This window comes from Ammospiza caudacuta, chromosome 22, assembly GCF_027887145.1.
Source record: "Ammospiza caudacuta isolate bAmmCau1 chromosome 22, bAmmCau1.pri, whole genome shotgun sequence".
Classification (NCBI taxonomy): Eukaryota; Metazoa; Chordata; class Aves; order Passeriformes; family Passerellidae; genus Ammospiza; species Ammospiza caudacuta.
In genome coordinates this window covers 4,591,687-4,611,681 of record NC_080614.1, presented here as the reverse complement: position 1 = coordinate 4,611,681, position 19,995 = coordinate 4,591,687, and the positions used below count along the sequence as shown (strand labels likewise).

Genomic DNA, 19,995 nt, shown 5'->3' with positions numbered 1-19,995 from the left:
AAAGAAGAGGAGGTTGCTTCCATGTACAGTGTGAACAAACCTAAAATCCCCATTTTATGATGTCTGTGTATGCAGACTCTGCTGTATCCTTGACATCAATAGTGATTTATGAATTTGTGCCATGTCTGTGGCTTGAACCCTTTTTCAGTGTTAAGAGCAGCAGAGTTCTCCTGATAAAGATGCTTATCAGTGCTAGTGTAAATTGGCTTTTGTGTGCTGTGGTGCTCCCTGTCAGCATTATTAATGGCTCAGAATTGGGACGCAGCGCTGCCTTGCCTTTTCCAGGAAAACTTGCAAGCTCAGGTGCAGGAGGGACCAGTTTTATAACCTTTCTGAGGGGTAATGAGCACAATAATGATACTTTATTTGCCTGTCACAAGGAATTGCTTGCCCAGGGTGAGTGGTCAAGTATAATTTGCCATGGTTGCAGTTGTGCTACTTCAGACACTTGGAAATGTAGTTTTCTATTAATATTTCGCTTAAATCATTAGACCAGTGCTGTAGGAGTCTAATAGTTGTGTAAATCTCCCTGTTTACTTCTGTTTTCCCAGATAAAGAGCTGTTGGGTGAGACCGTGTCAAACTGCTGCCTTGTCCCTAAATTTATTAACCATGAAATTAGCCTGTCCTGGATGTTGGAACATTTGTGCTTAGATCCATATGTGGCTCACAAAGGCAGCTCCTGCTATTCCAGCAAATAAAGCCAAACCTTCCACCTCCTATTTTCAGCTTGGAATGAATCATAGTATCATGAGTTTGTTCAGAGGCTTTGGGTACATTTCCAGTACTAGTACTGAGCTTGTTTGTTAACCAAATGTCAGCTCCTGGCTTGCTGTTTTTTTTTTAATCGATTAAAATCAGCCTTTATTTGGCTTTGTGAGCCTCTGGCTGTACTTGTGAATGGGCCCATGGTGGCTTGGTTTTAAAGAGCAACAGCAACCAAAGTTGAGACTCTTTTTGCCTTTGCCACGAGTCAGACTGGTTCAAGAGATGAGTCCAGCCTCACTTTGTGTTTCTAGGAACAGGATGGATCGTGATTATTTGGAAAAGAAGCCCGGCTTGGCTCAGAGATGGGGATCGGAGCAGGTTGTTTTCTCGTGAGCCTTTGTGAGCGAAAATTAATCTGTATTTCTTTGATCCTGAATTGTCTTTTCTTGATATAGTATTAACAGCCTAAAGCTGGTGTTTGTTGATCAGGTCAGGCTTAGTTCTGCAGGCTTGGATTTTAAATCTGTGGGATAAAGAGCTTTCCCTGCTCAGTAAGGATTTGGTTTTGAGATGCAGCAGAACAGCAAAGTTTTAACTGTCTACTATTGTTTAAATCCTCCCTCTGAAGAAAATATTAATTAAAGAGCTTGCTGTGCCACGTGTCCCTGAAAAAAAAACAAGTCCTCTTAGATGGGATTGAGTGCTGACTGTGGGCTGTGTTTTGTGCTTGTCCCCAGGACATCGACATTAAGAAGGTGAACGGTGTCCCTCAGTACGCGTTCCTGCAGTACTGCGACATCGCCAGCGTCTGCAAAGCCATTAAGAAGATGGATGGGGAATATCTTGGAAATAACCGGCTCAAGGTAAGGAAATCCTCCCCTGGACTGTATCCTTCTTGTGTCTCCCACTGCTGCGTCGTGGGATGTTTCGCAGTGAGGTACTTTATGGAAGTGAGATGGTTTTTAATGTGAGATCATATCAGAGCGTGATGGTTTCAACCACCACCTGATTGGGATTAATCAGCATTTTTGTAGGCTCTGTGCACATGCAGTCCTGGGATTGAGCACTCAGAGTCTGACATTCCCTGGCCTGGAAGGGCCACTTGGCAGGGCAGTGCTGGGAATCCATCCCCCTCCCCATGGCAAACAGGGCCTGTCAGGGCCCAGAGCTGTCAACCTGTCACTTCTCAGACATTCAAACTGTAGAAGAACCCAATGTTGTCAAACACTGTATTTGTTTAAACAAGCAGAATTATTTTCATTAATTGCTCTTTGATTTTTGTCTTGCACCTGCTCCAGATGCTAATTTTAGAAAACCCATACAAACAGCAGCTTTCTCCAGATAAGTCTTTCATCAGGCAGGCTCTGATCAGTGAGTTTAACCCTTGTGCACTGTACTGATGGAAGTTTTGCCCTTTTGTGTCCAGCTGGGTTTTGGGAAGAGCATGCCTACAAACTGCGTGTGGTTAGATGGGCTTTCCACAAACGTTACGGATCAGTATCTGACCCGACATTTCTGCCGCTACGGGCCTGTGGTGAAGGTAGGTGGGAGGCTTTGGCATGTGCTTCCGAGTTGTTACTGTCTTCCTTTCTTCCCATCCTGTCCTTTCAACCCCACTGTCCAGGGCTTTATAGCTCAGGTAGAAAAAATTCTCTCTGGGGTGGAATTTGGCTGACAGGGCTCTGTCAACATAGGCAGCAACCAAAAAGAATTATTCTGAGTGAGCCGAGATGTTCAGTATTGGAAACCATTTGTTGCTCTTGTGTAGTACAGTCTCTCCCCAGTAAAATTTTTTAAAAGTTAGTTGGAAGAACAGCAGTCTAATTACGTAATTACTCATACTTGCTAATTACATAATTAGACATAACTATGATTTTTTTCATCAGACCGAGAAAAAAAAGATTTTTTAAAAGCAGTCAGGACAATCACAGTGCCAAAAGTACATGGAAGAAGAGAGAAAGTCAACAATGGTGCAACACACCCCTGTCATGCAGTGGGAGCCTCTCCCATGCAAGTGATTTATCACGTGCTTAAACTTCAGTGTGGGAGTTGTCCTGTGTGTTTTTATTGGACATGGATGTGCTTAAAATTAAGCAACGTGTGTAAATCTTTGCAGGATCAGGGACTGGCCCCCCAAAGGATTTTTGTGGGTTTGTGTTGCAGCTTTGACATTCTTTATTGTAGCTGTTGTTGCTTGAATAATACATTTATGCTGCTAAAGAAAGGCAGTATTTGGAAATTGGGTGTTTAAAAAGTGGTGAGTGGTACTGCAGACTGATAACAAAAGCTGGTTCCACTTTGGGATTAAATGTTTCCTTTACCTTTTTTCCCCCCTAAAACACATTGGAAATTTAAAAAAACACACACACAAAAAAAAAAAACCCTTAACAAAGAAATTATATAAAACTCAGTCAACAAAGAAAAAATATTCAAAGTAAAATACAGAAAAACAAAATAAAGGCATAATATACCTCAAGCCACAATATCCACAATTCAAAGCAGTCCCGTGTCCTTTTATTGTCTCTTCATTCCAATATGCCTCATCAGAAAAGTCTGGAAATTCACCTTGCTAAAAATTATTTTCTTCCTGGTATCCTCATGACTTAGGATTTTGTTGGGACTGACATTAAGTCCTGTGGATGAGGCTCTTATTTGGTTTTTGTTTTGTTTTTTTGTTTTTTACAGGTGGTGTTTGACCGCTTAAAAGGCATGGCCCTGGTTCTCTACAATGAGATTGAATATGCACAAGCAGCTGTAAAAGAGACCAAGGGGAGGAAAATCGGTGGGAATAAAATTAAGGTGTGCAGAATGACCTCCAAACCAAAGCAAAACAGGCAAAAAAAGAGGAACAAATTGTGTTTAGGCCTTCCCCCTTAAATGCTGGCAGTGCAGACTGCCAGGCTCAAGGAATACTTGACACATGTCCCACATATCAAAGGCTTAAATTATATTTTTATGCTCGGCTTATCAAGATGTCAGGGAATCCTGAACTGTTACTTACAAAGCCTTTTCCAGTATTCTGCTGTTTGTTTCGCTGAACTTGTCTCTCTGAGCTCCTGAGTGTTGGTGTCCGTGTCACTGCCTCATTTACCCCAATCCAAGGCACACTTTTGTCTGTTTTGTGTTAAAAAAGGGAAATCTGAAGGTGTGAGTTCCTCCAGGAAAAAACATGGTTGCATCCAGCTGCCCCGTGGCTGATGTCCAGGCTCTGGGGTACACTAACCTCAACATGCAGTCATGGAATCATGGAATGGTTTGGGTTGGAAAAAACCTTAAAGATCATCTTGTCCTTCCTTGCAACACATTTTAAACAATAATTGAAAATACTACTTTAAAAACACACACAGAAAGTACTTTTCTTCCTGGAGCAACACTTAACATGTGCAGGGATATCTTGGATTTGGGTGAATGTGGTGATGCCTGTTCTGACTGTCCCATCAGTCCCACTAACTGGGGACATGAGGTGTCAGCCAACCCTTTGAATTATGTTCCTCCTCCTCCTTTCTCCTCTCCTAAAGAGTGGGCAGTGATGTCAGGTGTGGTGTCAGCAGCTTCCCACCTCACCCAGGACTGGGAGTTGGCTATTCTGTAGTTTCTGAGAGTGGTGTTGGGTATCAGTCACCTTCCAGTGCAGGAAAGCGTGTGGTCCCTTAAAAGTTTCACAATTTGTGTGGATCTTGTTGCTTAATGACTTTGGAATAAGCAGCACCCCCTATGTAGGCCTGTGCTCCATTGCTGTGGTTACACACAGGACTGGGCTGATTCAAAAAAGAACAGGAACTAGAATGTTAAAAATATTCCATTATGTGGCATACACATAATGAAATTTGTTCTAATCCTTAATTTTTTTTCACTATGCCATTAGCTTAAGTACTAGCAAACACCAATTTTTGGAGCAGCTGGCACAGGGAGCTGCAGTTCAAGAGCCTTGGTTCTTTCCCTGCTCTATAACCCCATGCAAACACCATGGAGTCCAGAATGGATTTGTAATCCTGACCCTCTGTAGCACTGCCCTGAGATAAAAAGGACTTTGGAACTGTCCTGGCATTAAAAACATCAATACCACGATAATAATGTGTATTTTTCCTGCTGCTTTGCCCAACAGAAGCCTCTGGGATGGCAGCTTACAACAACATAGTAAGGAGGTAGTTACACAGCTCCACTGAGAAATGTCTTTATTCCTGGGGATGTGCAGGGCCAGAATTGGGAAGTGTTTGACATTTTTTATTAAATTTTACCCCATTTTCAGTTCTGCTCCACCTTCAGCAGACAGGGAAATGTTGGCAGAGTGAGATGTTTCTGTGACTGAATGTGATTTCCCCTTTCTTTTTCAGGTGGACTTTGCTAATCGGGAGAGTCAGTTGGCGTTTTATCATTCCATGGAGAAAACGGGTCAAGATATCAGAGACTTCTATGAAATGCTGGCAGAAAGAAGGCATGTATCAATATTTTCATTCCATTTTTTGTTTTCCAGCATCACCTTTTACAATCATTGTCCTCCACATCATACAATCAAACTTTCTTCAGGCCATAATTCTTAAAAAAGTTTTTTTCCCTCTCAACTTAATCCTTGTTTTTTAAGTTTTATTAAAAACACCTCTGCATTTTAGGTTTTTTTTTTTTACCTCTTCACTATTTTTAAAATTAAATTTAGGTGATCAACCTAAAGCTGTGCACATTAGAGCAGGCAGGCTCTCACACATCCGAGGCGTAGCCAGTTAGTGGAATTCCTGCTGAGGTGGAGGTTTCAGTTGTCTGCATGATCCATATTTAAGTATCCTGTTTCTCTGGTGGGTCACCAGGACGCAGTTGGGAGTCATTCATCACGGCTTAGGAATGCAAAGAGCAGCTTATCTGTAACAGAGAAATGTGTGTGTTGGTGGGTGTACATAAAGTCTGATAAACTGCTGCTCAGCCCTTGAGCATAGAGTAAAATCTGATCTTCCACCTCCCTCTTTCCAACAGTTTTTTTCTGTAACTTGATAAAATAATACATTTTGAGTAAGGATGCATTTTTATTTTGAATAAAGCTGTGTCCTGTGTGGCTGCCCCTTGGCAGCAGCTGGCACCACATGCTGCACAGCCATTTATTTGTCCCTGAAAACTTGGCACAGAAAGACTCCACATTTTGGGCTTTTTTACCTTCACTGACTGAAAAAACACCCCTGTTTTATTCCCTCCAGAGCCTGGCTCATGGTTAGAGCTCTGCCTGCCCAGGAGTCAGCACAGCATGATGATGGGTGTACCTGGGAGCTGGATAAACCCAATAGTTTCTTGCAGCAAAATAGATTGGTCTGACAATGCAAAATGAGCAGATTTAAAAGCGAGCAGAGTTTGGAAATTGGTGATCAGAATTTGGGTAATGGAAATACAAGTGTGTCTTCCCCAGGCCTTGCCAGGTGTTATGATGTGCCAGCAATAAGCATTTCCTCAGAACTGCACTGGATTCAGGCAAGAGAAGTGCATTTTTGGGTGTTTTTTAGCAAACGGGACTGAGGTGGGCTTATCTTTGCCATAGAATAATCCTGAGCAGGACCCTGATTTCTGGTGTTTGGGCACAGGTTAGTCTGGTTTTTCCTTCTCTGTCACTCTGCTCACACAGTCAGTAGGAGATCCATAGGGATAATGGATCATGGAGCAGTGAAGCGAGCTCTGCAGTGACTCCAGTAATTCTGCAGCTTCAGGTGCTCCTCCAAGCTCCTCCCTGCAGAGGTGCTGAGATCTGCACAAACCACCTTCTCTTGAGGTTATAGTTGGAGCCAGTCTAAATAGGACCCAAGGGAAAAAAAAAAACATGAAAAAACAAACAAAATCCCTGATCAATATTTTTAACTTCACGGCTGCTTTTCACAACATCCCACTTCACTTGCAGGATGAGGTTTTAGTCTTCCATGTTTTGTCCCTTTCTCAATTTTGTACTTTTCTTAAAAGGTGGAAGTTGCCAGCTTTTAACTTAAAACATAAACTCTAAAGCCAAATAAACCTATGAGGAATCCCAGAGTCATTTAGGTTGGGAAGGGCTTCCAAGGTCATTGAGTCCAACCTCGATCCCCTCCCCACCTTGTCCCCAGCCCAGAGCACTGAGTGCCACATCCAGGCCTTCCTTGGACACCTCCAGGGATGGGCACTCCAAACCTCCCTGGGCACCCCTTCCATTTCCTGACCACCCTCTCCATGGGGAAATTCCTCCTGGTGTCCAACCTGAGCCTCCCCTGGCCCAGCCTGAGGCTGTTCCCTCTCCTGGTGTCCCTGTTCCCTGGGAGCAGAGCCCGACCCCACCTTAGTACAGAGTGTGAAAAACACTCTGTAAGGGTGAGGAATCAGAACTTCAGCTTTATTCCACCTCCCTGCCATGTTCAGTCTTACAAATGACTTATTTTTGCTGCTGGGAGGTACTGAAATAACATTAATTGCTTGACTTGCTTTGCTGAATGAATTCACCTGATCTTATAAACAGCCTGGTATTTGTTGACTTGGTTTTACTGTAAACAGGCAACGCCAGCAAGTCACATGCAGTGAAAGAGCTAATTTGGGAATTAAAAGATCACTTGCAAGGCTTAGGATTTTTAAAGAAATCTTACCATCACTTTGCTGCTTAGTAATGGAGAGGTTCCATGCCTGAACTTTGATTTGACTCATGTTTTCACAGTCAAATGAAGGTCTCAGGTTCTGGATAAGGGGGTGTCTTCACCCTGCCAGCCTTGTGTGAGTGCACCGGTGCTGTGTTGGTTTTTCCTTCATTTCATGCAAAGTTTGAATTTGACAAAAACAAAGGAGTGAGGGTGGTGAAACAATGCTTGGAAGAGCTGTTACGACATTACCCATGAAATACATTTTGTATTTGATAAGTTAACAAAAGTATTTAGTCCAGTGCACACAGATGCATTGCCAAACCTCTGTGTGCAGCTGCCTTGATGCACGTAGGAAAAAAGATCAGAAAATGGTTTCTTTACGTAGCAAAAAACTATGGTAACAGAGTACACTGGCTGAGAAGGAGAACTAGAATCTGTTTATTCTTATGTTTAGCAGAGACGAGCGAAGAGGATCCTACGAGTACGCCCCTGACCGTACTTACTACGAGACCGTTCGGACCCCGGGGACGTATCCCGAGGATCCTCGGCGGGAATACCCAGCTCGGGGCAGAGAATTCTACGCCGAGTGGGATCCCTACCAAGGGGACTACTACGACCCACGATACTACGACGACCCTCGCGAGTACCGGGATTACCGTGGAGATCCGTACGAGCAGGACATCAGGGAGTACAGCTACAGGCAACGGGAGAGGGAGAGGGAGAGGGAACGGTTCGAATCCGATCGGGACAGAGACCACGAGCGGAGGCCGATCGAGCGGAGCCAGAGCCCGACGCACTCGCGGCGCCCGCAGAGCCCTGGAGCGTCCCCCTCGCAGTCGGAACGGCTGCAGAGCGACTCGGAGAGGAGGATTTACAGCAGGTCCTCAGATCGCAGCGGCAGCTGCAGCTCGCTGTCCCCTCCACGATACGACAAGCTGGACAAAGCCCGCGTGGAGCGATACGCAAAAAACGAGAAGGTGGAGAAAGAGCGCGTTTTCGAGCAGGAGAGGGTGGACAAGGAGAAGCGCTTGGTGAGGAAGGAAAAGCTGGAGAAAATAGAAAAGGAGAAAACAGATAAGCAGAAACGAAAAGCGAAAATCCATTCGCCCAGCTCTCAGTCCTCGGAAACAGATCAGGAAAATGAGAGAGAGCCCAGCCCAGAAAAACTAAAGGGCAACAGTAAACAGAGCAAAGAGAGGGGTGACAAAGAGGGGACAGCAAAGAACCGCCTGGAACTGATGCCCTGTGTTGTGCTGACCCGTGTGAAGGAAAAAGAGGGGAAGGTGATCGATCAGCCTGCGCTGGAGAAACTGAGGGCAAAGCTGGATAATGACACTCTGAAATCCCCACTGCTCGAACAGAAAACCCAGACATCCCAGGCTGAGCAAGCCAAGTCAGAGCAGTCCAAACTAGAACCTGTCAGAACCAAGGTACAGAAGGAGAAAGCCCTTGCCAGTCACATCGAAGTGGTGGACAAGGAGGGAAAAATGAAACCCAAAAAGCACTTGAAGACAGAGCAAACTTCCGAGGGGACCAACGCAGTGGATTTAGACAAGTTGGAGGCTCGTAAAAGGCGTTTTGCCGATGCGAATCCGAAACCTGACAGGCAAAAACTGGATGTAAAACGGAGCAGCCAAGATGAAGAGGATGCACGCATGGTTTTGAAAAAGCAGCTTGATGCAACAGCATCGTCTAGAGAAGCACCAGTGTTAAGAGAAGGAGAATTGGAAAGAAAACCCCTGAGGAAGGAGATGCTTAAAAGGGAATCTAAAAAACTCAAACTGGAAAGACTTATTCCTGTTACTAGTCCCAAAGAAATTCAGGACCCTCTTAATGTTGGTGGGATTGGCATGCGTCCCACCCTGGATCTGCAGGCGAGGCTCATGGAGGAACCCGAGGCACCCGTGGAAGTTCAGGAACTCCCTCCTAAAAAACTGAACCCGGTAAAACCCCAGCACAAACAGGTACAGCTGCTGGATGAGCAGGGAACAGAGAGGGAGGACACAAGGAAGAACTACTCCAGCCTTCCTGAAGAAACACCAGACCATAAACTCGGCCAAGAGAAACCTCAGTCAGCTGACACGGAGGAGAAAATCAGCATCGACATTGACCACACGCAGAGCTACCGGAAACAGATGGAGCAAAGTCGCAGGTTGAAACAGCAGCTGGAAATGGAGATTGCAAAGTCAGAGAAGTTTGGCAGTCCAAAGAAAGAGGTGGATGAATATGAAAAGCGGAGTCTGGTTCATGAGGTGGGAAAGCCTCCACAAGATGTCACTGATGACTCTCCACCAAGTAAAAGGAAAAAGACTGATCAGTTTGACTTTGAAATCAGCACTAAGAGAGAAAGGAACTACAGAAGTTCTCGTCAGGTGAGTGAGGACTCCGAAAGGATGTCATGTTCTCCAAACATCAGGCACTTCCCGTTCCATGAGGATGACGACACGATCGATTCTCCAAGGTTAATGCCATTGAAGGAAACCAAAGAGTCACCTAAAATAGAAGAAAAGGGTCTTTCATACTCCAACATGACTGTGAGGGAGGACTCGCTGAAATTCAATCCTTATGATTCCAGCAGAAGGGAGCAGATGGCAGAAATGGCTAAAATAAAACTCTCTGTGCTGAGTTCTGAGGAAGACTCAAGTAGGTGGGAAACCCAAGTGAAGCAAGAGCCTGGGAGAGTGGATATCAGCTTTCCAAGCAGCATTGTGAAAAGAGACAGTATACGGAAACGGTCTGTCCGAGACCTGGAACCTGGGGAGGTGCCTTCAGATTCGGATGACGATGGTGAAAACAAACCCCATTCCCCAAAAGCCTCGTCCTTGTTAGAGAGTTCCAGGTTGTCTTTTTTATTAAGGGACAGAGAAGAGAAATTCCGTGAAAGAGAGGAAAGACTCCAGTCCGGTTCTTTAGAAAGAAACAAATTCTACTCTTTTGCATTGGACAAGACAATCACACCTGACACAAAGGCCTTGCTTGAAAGGGCTAAATCCCTCTCTTCCTCCAGAGAGGAAAACTGGTCCTTTCTAGACTGGGATTCAAGATTTGCTAGTTTCAGAAACAATAAAGACAAAGAGAAGGTTGACTCGGCTCCAAGACCTATTCCATCCTGGTACATGAAAAAGAAAAAAATCAGAACCGATTCCGAAGGTGGAAAACTGGATGATAAAAAAGAGGATCATAAAGAGGAGGAACAAGAGCGGCAGGAACTGTTCGCTTCTCGGTTTTTGCACAGTTCAATCTTTGAACAGGACTCCAAACGCCTGCAGCATTTAGAGAGGAAGGATGATGATCTGGACTTCATCTCTGGAAGGCTGTATGGGAGACAGTCCTCCTCCGATGGGACGAACAGCACGGCTGATTTGGTGCAAGAGCCAGTGGTTCTCTTCCACAGTAGGTTTGTTGAGCTGACACGAATGCAGCAGAAAGAAAAGGAGAAAGATCAGAAACCAAAAGAAGTCGAGAAACAGGAAGATAAAGAAAATCGGCCAAAAACCCCAGAAATAGTTCCTGATAGTAAAGAAACAGAACATAAACCTTCTTCAGCTGTTGGTCCTTCTTCAGTCACCGTCCTCCCACAGGAACTAGCTCCCATCGCTCCTGAGAAAATAGTGAGCGAAAAGGTCATGGTGGAACCAGCTGCTGTCAAAGAAGAGAAACCTTCTGAACCTGCTGCTGCAGCAGAGGAACAAAAACCTTTTCCTGAACTTGCTGCTCCTGCCAAAATGGAACCTCCTGAGCAAACAGAACCTCCACCAGTTGTAGAAGCGAGTAAAGAAATTATTGCTACAACCCTGGCGCCAGAGGAAGATGCTGTGGCAACAGAGCATCCTTCATACTTGGATACCAAACCTCCCACTCCTGGGGCCTCGTTTTCTGATGCAGATATCAGCGTAGATCCAGAACCTGAGGCTGCCCAGCTGCTTCCACCTCCACCCAAGCTAGTTCAGAAGTCAGATGAGGCTGCAGAACCTAAAGAGGAAAATCCTCTACCCTCTGCCAACACCGATGCTGGTGTGAGTCAAAAGGTGGAGGCGGCTGCTGAGGTCCTGCCGCCCGTTTCCGACAATGATATGGAAGTGGAACCTCCGGTTGTTGTAAAAGATAAAAAGTCCTACAAAAGTAAACGGTCCAAGACTCCTGTGCAGTCGGCTGCAGCTAATGTCACAGAAAAGCCCGTCACGAGGAAGAGCGAAAGAATTGACCGCGAGAAACTGAAAAGGTCGAGCTCTCCTCGCGGGGACACCCAGAAGCTTTCTGAATTGAAAGTGGAGGCAGAAAAGGTTTCAAGAAATGCTGCTAAATCCCCAAGTTCTGCTGCAGAGCCAGAAAACGTGGAGCTGAGCTTGCCAATAGGCCGGACCAGGCGCAGAAACGTGAGGTCAGTCTATGCTACTACAGGGGACAACGAAGGCCCATCTCCAGTGAAGGACTCCATGGAGGTCACTAGATCCACCAGGAAGAGAGTGGAAAAGGAACCACAGGAAACAGTGACTACTGTTCCCACAACCCCGAGGAGGGGAAGACCTCCCAAATCCCGCCGTAAGCCAGAAGAGGAGATCTCTCCAATAAAGACGGAACCGGTACAACAAGAGGCGGAGGAAGCTGAAACTAAAGATACTGTGGAAGCTCCTAAACCTGCAGAGGGTTGGAGGTCTCCTAGGTCCCAGAAGCTCACACACACTCACTCATCAGCTGCTGCCAGCCAACAGGGGAAAAAAGGGAAGAATGAACCGAAAGCCGATAACATGGCTGAATCTGAAGATGCTGCTGAAAGAAGTGGTCAGGAATCGAGCATCGGTGACAACAGCAATAAAGCAAAAGCTGCTGAGAAAGAGCCAGCAGCAAGTGAGCAGAAACGTGATCGGAAAGAACTGGATGTGGAGAAAAATCAGCTAGAAATCCCCACAGTTGAGATCAATGAGAAGAAGCCAGTGCCAGAAAAGGTTACAAAATCCAAAAGGGGAAGGTACAAAAATACCAAAACCGTCGTTGATAAGGCATCCGTGTGTCTCAAAAATGTAGAAATACGCCTCAACGTCGATGAAGTCAAGGGTGCCTTGAGGCCCACCGAAGAGGAGGCAGAGCCGGTGGCAGTGTCACCCCCCAAGATGAAGAGCCCTCCAAAAGAGGACATCCTGCCACCCCACTTCTCTAAGAATGAGGTAGAAGATTCATTCCCAGAAATGGAAAAGGAGGTGACACGGGAGCCCAAGCAGTCGCCTGAGGCTGCCCAGTTAGCAAAGCAGATTGAGCTCGAGCAGGCGGTGGAGAATATTGCAAAACTCACTGAAACTCCTCCAACGATTGCTGCCTACAAAGAGCCAACAACAGATGTGGCTGAAGTCCGTCAGGAGGAGGAGGCAGATAAACCTGCACACCAGGCCAGTGAAACGGAGCTGGCAGCAGCCATCGGCTCCATCATCAATGATATTTCTGGGGAGACAGAAAGCTTCCCTGCACCACCGACATATCCTGCTGAATCTGAGACTGAAATCCCCACAGAGCCCTTGGTGCTGCAGTCCCCTCGGGAGGAGATGGAGCCTGAGACTGATCAGGCAGTGAACAATATCCTAGAAACCGAGGCTGCCGTCGAGCCTGTGGTGCAGCCAGTGCCTGGCTCTGTCCCGACAGCGTTGGACACTGAGAGCAAGGAGTCTGAGGTCAGCTTCAGTGAATCTTCCAACTCTGCACAGGAGGCTGAGACCTTGCAGGAGGCTGAAGTTGCTCGGAAGGAAAAGGGCCGTCAAAAAACCACGCGGCAGAGACGCAAGAAGAGCACAAGCAGGAAGGGCGACGTTGCTGAAGTCAACACCTTTGAGCCAGAGAGGGTGCAGAGCAAATCACCCCCTGCCAACGAAGTAAAGACAAAACCTGAAGAAGCCTCAAAGGAGGAGAAGCAAATCAAACCCACAGCATCCATGGAGCCAAGTGCTTCTGATGTCACCAAGGCTGTGGCTGCTGACGTCGTAGCTGCACATGAGGCTGTCCCTGAGAGCAGCACCTCTCCAAAGGTGCCTGCTCCAGCTCCTTTGGACCTGGGTCCCCCACCGGTCCCCCTTGATGAGGGGAGTCAGAGCGGATTCAAGATCCGGTCGCCCCTGGAGAACGCTGCCATGACACCGCCGAGTGCCCCGAACACAGCCCTTCCTGCTGTCCCAGCGGCAGCGGCGGCCAAGCTGCCCACCCCCGTACCCACCACCATCGTCCCCCTTCATTCCAGCGCTGCCAAGGTGCCAGAGTGGATGGTCAGGCATGAGGAGCCCCGTGCCCGTTCCACACCCCCGCCCGCTCTCCCACCGGACACAAAGGCGTCGGATATCGACACAAACTCCAGCACTTTGAGGAAGATACTCATGGAGCCCAAATACGTCTCAGCGACAAGCATAACCTCCACACACGTGACAACAACGCACACAGAGCCGGTGAGCGCACCTTGCCTGGAGGAGGCACCTCTCCACCCTGCTGTGGAGGCCATCAAGCTGGTTTCCGAGGAGAAGCCGGCTGTTCCTGTCACCAACGCTCTGGAGCCACCGGTGGCCGAAGCGCCAGTGTTCAGTGAGAAGGAAAAGGTCAACACCGTGATTGCTCCCAAAGCCACTTCTGTCATCAGCAGGATGCCCCACAACGTGGATCTGGAGGAGGCTCCAAGGATCACCTTGGTGAAACAAGCTCCCCAAACCCAGACATGCCTCGTCAATGCTCCCTCGCCGAAATTTAAGCAGAGGTCAAGTGCAAATGATAACAGCAGGTTTCATCCAGGATCGATGTCTATTATTGAGGAGAGGCCTGTGGAGACTGGGTCCAGCCCAGGGCTGCGGGTGAACACCTCGGAAGGTGTGGTGCTCCTGAGTTACTCAGGGCAGAAGACAGAAGGTCCTCAGCGAATCAGTGCCAAGATCAGCCAGATTCCCCCAGCCAGCGCTGTGGACATTGAGTTCCAGCAGTCTGTATCCAAGTCTCAGATTAAACAGGAGCCTATCACACCATCCCAGCCAGCACCCAAAGGTTCCCAGACCTCGGCGGGCTATGGGACTGTTTCCACCCATTCTTCGTTGGTACTTGGAGCACAGCCCTACAACACCTCGCCCGTCATCTCCTCTGTCAAACAGGAGCGCGCCGCGCTGGACAAGCCCGACTCGTCCCACCTTGCTGTCCAGGCCCCGGCGTCGCAGTCCGGCAAGGTCCTGACGCAGACCGTAAACACTCCACCCGTGCTGGTCCATAACCAGATGGTTGTGAACAAAAAACTGTCTGACCCAGCTGCTCTGAAAGTGGAGACAAAGACTCTGCAACCCTCCAACCTGAGTCCTGGGGTTAGTCCTCACCACCCTTCCCTCTCTGGGAAGATGCACTCTGAAGCGAACCACGTCAGCTCGGGCCCCAGCACCCCGACCGACCGGGCCATCTCCCACCTGGGGGTCACCAAGCAGGAACCGCACTCGCCGCGCACCAGCGGGCACTCGCCGTCACCGTTCCCCCGCGCCTGTCACCCTGGCAGTACCTCGTCTCCGGCTTTGTCCAGCAGCACCCCGGTCATGCTGGCGCCGGGAATTCCCGTTCCTCAGTACATATCCAGCATGCATCCCGAGCAATCCGTTATCATGCCCCCCCACAGCGTAACACAGACTGTGTCCCTGGGCCATCTATCCCAAGGTGAGGTGAGGATGAACACGCCTCCTCTCTCCGGCATTCCCTACGGCATCCGCCCGGAAGCGCTGCACTCCCCCCGAGCTGCTCTGCAACCCCAGATGGAGATGAAACCCCAGCGATCCAGCACGCCCCAGCCAGCACCCATCCGAGATATCGTCATGCCCCCGCTGTCCTCCCAGCATCCCCCCGAGGAGGAGCTGCACTTCCACCACACGGCGGTGTGCCGCGGGCCAGCCCCGGTGCAGTCCGACGTGCTGGTGATGCAGCCCGACTACCGCATGCACCCCGGCGGCCTGCGGCTGGAGCAGTACAACGTCCCCCGGGACGTCAGGATGATCATGCACCCGCACATGGCCGCCGTGGGCGAGCACCACTCGGAGACGCGACAATCCCGCACGCCCGAAGGGGCCGTCAAAACTCCGCCGGTCAGTAAGACCCCGCAGCCCGGCAAAGAGACTCCCAAATCCTCCGAAGGGAAGATGGCCCACTCTCCCCACAGCGAGCCACGGCTGCTCAGCGTGCCCTCGGGCAGCCAGCTGCCCGGGCTGCCCCTGACGCAGCCCGTGGTGGTCCCACACGGGGTGCAGATCATGCATCCCGCCGGGAGCTCCTTCCACGATTACCGCTCCGTGTACGGCGACATGAGGAATTACCACACGGCACAGCTCGGGCATCCGCAGTTCCCGGGCGCCTCGCCCATCGGGCTGCCCTCCCGGAGCATGACCCCGTCCCAGGTGAGAAAGAAAACCCTTTATCTGTCTCCCTGGAATCTGGAGCTCTTTCTTATGAGAAATGGGGTTCAAATACTGCTTAGCATCAGAGGAAGCTGAAAACTCCTGAACCCCTCTGGAGCTCCACCCAGGAGGGGGGGAGATGCAGGTTTCTGGATATGGTGTCAGGGGGAGAATTGTCAGTACCAAGGTGGTGCGTGGGTCAGGCATCCTTGGATGGATGGTGTGGCTAAGGATGGGCTTGGAGCAGGATTCAGGGAGTGGGGTTTCAGCTCAGGTGGGCTTGGAAGTGGGAGACTGTCCCAGGTGCTGCTGCAGCAGGGCTGCTGCTATGACACGGATGTCTCCAGCAGGAATCTCATGGTGTTCTGGCAGCCTTACAATGGGATTAAATACACCCTTGGCCTAAACATCTTTCCTTTTCCCCCCTGCCTGCTTCCCAGGGTCTGCCAGAGGGCGAGCACTCGCACCCCAGCCAGCCAGTCCGCAGCAAGACCCCTCAGATCCCGCAGGATCCCAAGGGCCCGTCGGCAGCAGGGCCGGAGCAGAGTCACCACGGCCCTGTGAACAGGCACACGGCACAGATGGACCCCCACGTCCACCTGCAGAGGGCACAGGGGGACACGAGCCAGACCTCGTACCCCTCGCCCGTCGCCATCTCCATGAAGCAGGAGCTCCCATCGCCGCACCAGCCGCAGGCAGTTCCCAAGCAATCCATGTTTATCCCCACGACCTCGGGGCCGCCCCTCAGCCGCCCGGAGCCCCAGTCCACGCTCAAGCAGGAACCATCCCCTCACCCTGTGTCCCAGAGACCTGTGGACATGGTCCAGCTGCTGACAGTGAGTGTTGTGCTCCTGATCTGGGGGGAAATCACCTGGTTCTGTCTCAGCCATAGCACCAAATCTGACCTTTCTTGCATCGAAAACTTCAGATGCAAGAAAAGGCATTGTTTGGGTTTTGGGTTGTTTTGTCCCTGATGGATTTTAGCCGTGTTTGCTGTTCCAAGTCAGTTTTACAAGTCAGCATTTTCCTGGAAAGTGTTTCCTCATAGGCAGGGGAGACAGTTGGTGTATTTCATTTAAATGAAAAGGAAAAAACACTTTCCCAAGTGTAGAAATTAGAAAGAGGAGGGAGGCAGTGAGGAACAGGTACCAGCAAGGAGCTGAGAGTTGTGTTCAGCACCAAATGTCTTCCATGCCTCGAGCAGTTCTGTTATTTCTCCATTTGTCCATTTGTAAAAGGGAACACAGCATTCAGAACAGCCTTGTGCTGGGTGGGCGGCAGAGGGATTGGCATGACGGGATCCACCCAGGCAGGCTGGCCAGCTGGAAGGAAAAGGACTGAATTCCTGATTTAGCAGGATGTAACCCAGGCCTGGCCTGGACAGGACTGATCTGCTGCTCCATCTCTGCTGAGCCTTTAAACCTCTGATAGAAGCATTGATAGCAGCCGAGCAGCTCAGCATTTCACATCCCACCTCCTTGCTGTGTGTGCAATACTCTCTCCCTCTCTTCCCAGAAATACCCCATTGTGTGGCAGGGTCTGCTGGCTCTCAAGAACGACACGGCGGCCGTGCAGCTGCACTTTGTGTCGGGGAACAACGTGCTGGCTCACCGCTCGCTGCCGGCGCCCGAGGGAGGGCCGCCCCTGCGCATCGCGCAGCGCATGCGCCTCGAGGCCTCCCAGCTCGAGGGCGTCGCACGCAGGATGATGGTGAGGGCGTGGACTGGGCAGGGAGGGAGTTTGGGAGGCTCAGAGCTTTGCCTGGGCTCACCAGCTGCAGGGCTGGAAGCCACCAGGGCTCCCCAAAACCTGGGGTCCTGTCATGTGTGCTCCTCGGGGGATGGGCACGGCCCCAAGGATGCCCAAGGAGCGTTTGGACGCTGCTGTCAGGGATGCACAGGGAGGGATTGTGGGGATCCTGTGCATGGCCTGGAGTTGGACTTGATGATCCCTGTGGATTCCTTCCAATCCAGGAGATCGCTGTGGTTCTGTTTTGGGATCCTGGTGTTGACACCGATTCCTTCAACCCAGGGAAACATTGATTTCAGATGATGAGCAATAGCTCTTACACTGCTCTTATGGAAAAGGCAATGAGAGCTGGGAAACCTTTAAGTCACCCTGAGCCTAGGGACAAACTCCTGCTGGCTTCAGTGTTTCTGAGTAGGGTGGGGAGTTCAGGTGGCCATGAAAATCCATTTTTAGTCTTTTCCATCTTGACTGAGCTCTCAACAAGTTTTGGAATCACAGAATACCAGACTGATTTGGGTTGGAGTGGCCTCAAAGCCCATCCCACGCCCTGCTATGGGCAGGGACACCTTCCACTATCCCAGGTTGCTCCAGCCTGGCCCTGGCCTTGGACACTTCTGGGGATGGGGCAGCCACCGCTTCTCTGGGGTACAAATTGTAACATCAAGGAGTTTAAAGTGAGGCTTTTCCCCCATGGATAGTGGATGGATGGCTGGAAAACATCCCTCATGCAGCATTTCCCTGAGCCTGTCCTTCCTTGCAGGTGGAGAGCGATTACTGCCTGCTGCTGGCCCTGCCCTGCGGCCGGGACCAGGAGGACGTGGTCAGTCAGACCGAGTCGCTCAAGGCCGCCTTCATCAGCTACCTGCAGGCCAAGCAGGCTGCAGGCATCATCAACGTCCCCAACCCCGGCTCCAACCAGGTATGGGCATGGCACAGAGCCCTGCAGTGCCACAGGGACACCAAACCAGAGCCCAGCAGCATGGGCACAGAGCCCTGCAGTGCCACAGGGACACCAAACCAGTCCCTTATGGCACAGGCAGCTCAGGCTTCTGCTGGGTCTGCCTGGGGTTATTGGCCCACATTTCCATCACCCATCAAAGACATGGATGGGATCCTTAAATTATGGATGGGATCCATAAATTTTTGATATATAATCATTGATGGAATTGATGAAAGCAACCCCAAAGCTAAAAAAAACCCAAATCTGTGTTTGGTGTGTTCCCAGTTCATCATCTTGGGCTGAAAAGCATTTCCCAAATACATTTCTCAGCTCTTCTATCTCTGAAGTAGAGTCCTGGTTTATTCCCCATATCCTGATTTTTCCAGGACAGCTGGTGTTTTCTTGCAGAATGCATTTGGTGCCATGGAGGGTTTATTCCAGTGTGTTGCTGCACTGATTGCAGTTTAACCTGTGTGTAATTTAATTCTGGGTATAAGGAGCCCAGAATGAGCCCAGCACTCAGAGCAACCACTGAAATTATAATTAATGGGAATTTTTCTGCCTTTCCCAACCAAATCAGCCTGTGGTGTAGAAAACTCCCCACTGGGAAACAAAACCCATGGCTGCTCTCTTATACACAATTTAGGATGCTTTAAGCACCCAGAACTCACTGAAATGTCTCATTTTTAAACCTCTGTGGGCGTGGGTTGTCTCTGATTTCTGGTTTTTCCCTCCCTGCAGCCTGCCTACGTTCTGCAGATCTTCCCACCCTGCGAGTTCTCGGAAAGCCACCTGTCCCGCCTGGCCCCCGACCTCCTCGCCAGCATCTCCAACATCTCTCCTCACCTGATGATTGTCATCGCGTCGGTATGAGCTGTTTACCAGTTACTGACTTTTTATTCTTTTAATTTTAATTTTTTTTTAATTTTTCCAAGGCCCTGCAGCAAAAAAAAAAAAAAAAAAACAACTACAACGACAAAAAAAAAAAAGCCCACAAAAAAAAAAAAAACACACAAAAAATTAATTTTAAAATAAAACTAATTCAAAAGAAGGAGAGAAGGTTATGAAACAAGAAATATGCTGCCAGAAACCAGCCTCCTGCCCGACCGGCCTCGATCAAACCTTGGATGTTTACATGTTGCTTTAGCTTATGGACAACTGATGCACTCAGCAGGTGGACTGGGCTTGGGTTCCCATGCCTCCTTTTTGGGGAAAAAAACACACAAAAAAGAAAAAAAAAAGAAAAAAAAAAAAAGAGAAAAGGATGGCTTATTTTTTTTAACAAAAAAAAAAGGAAAAAAATAAAAAAGAACCTGAACTGCCTTTGCACTAAATTAGTGACTCGGACTTTGCACAGTTGGAGACGCTGTGACGTTCTGGATGTCTTGACACACATTGACCGCGCCGTGGACGTTCCGCAGGGACTCTGCTGAGATTTGTGGGTCAAGGAGCATTTCACAGTCATTTTTTATTTTATTGGTTGTTTCGTTGGGGTTTTTGTTGGTTTTTTTTTTTTTCCTTCTTTTGGGGTTTGTTTATTTTTTTGGGGGGGGGTTATTTTTTTCCGGATGTGAACCTTCCTCTTCCTCCACCTGCCCCTGCTGCAGCCGTCTTCTCTTCATCTGGGATGTACAGTTTAC

At 49.1% G+C, this 19,995-nt stretch overlaps 1 protein-coding gene across 1 annotated transcript in view; it reads left to right on the top strand.

Annotated features, from left to right (window-relative positions):
• SPEN (spen family transcriptional repressor) overlaps positions 1-19,670 on the top strand; it is a 65,205-nt gene extending 45,535 nt beyond the window's left edge. Inside the window, exons 7-15 of the mRNA XM_058818627.1 lie at positions 1,445-1,570; positions 2,134-2,247; positions 3,393-3,506; positions 5,042-5,142; positions 7,734-15,666; positions 16,107-16,502; positions 17,182-17,376; positions 18,176-18,334; positions 19,097-19,670. Coding sequence (XP_058674610.1) covers positions 1,445-1,570; positions 2,134-2,247; positions 3,393-3,506; positions 5,042-5,142; positions 7,734-15,666; positions 16,107-16,502; positions 17,182-17,376; positions 18,176-18,334; positions 19,097-19,228 — 9,270 coding nt within the window. The 3' untranslated portion in view covers positions 19,229-19,670. The remainder of the gene's footprint in view (positions 1-1,444; positions 1,571-2,133; positions 2,248-3,392; positions 3,507-5,041; positions 5,143-7,733; positions 15,667-16,106; positions 16,503-17,181; positions 17,377-18,175; positions 18,335-19,096) is intronic.
• Positions 19,671-19,995: the final 325 nt, after the last annotated feature.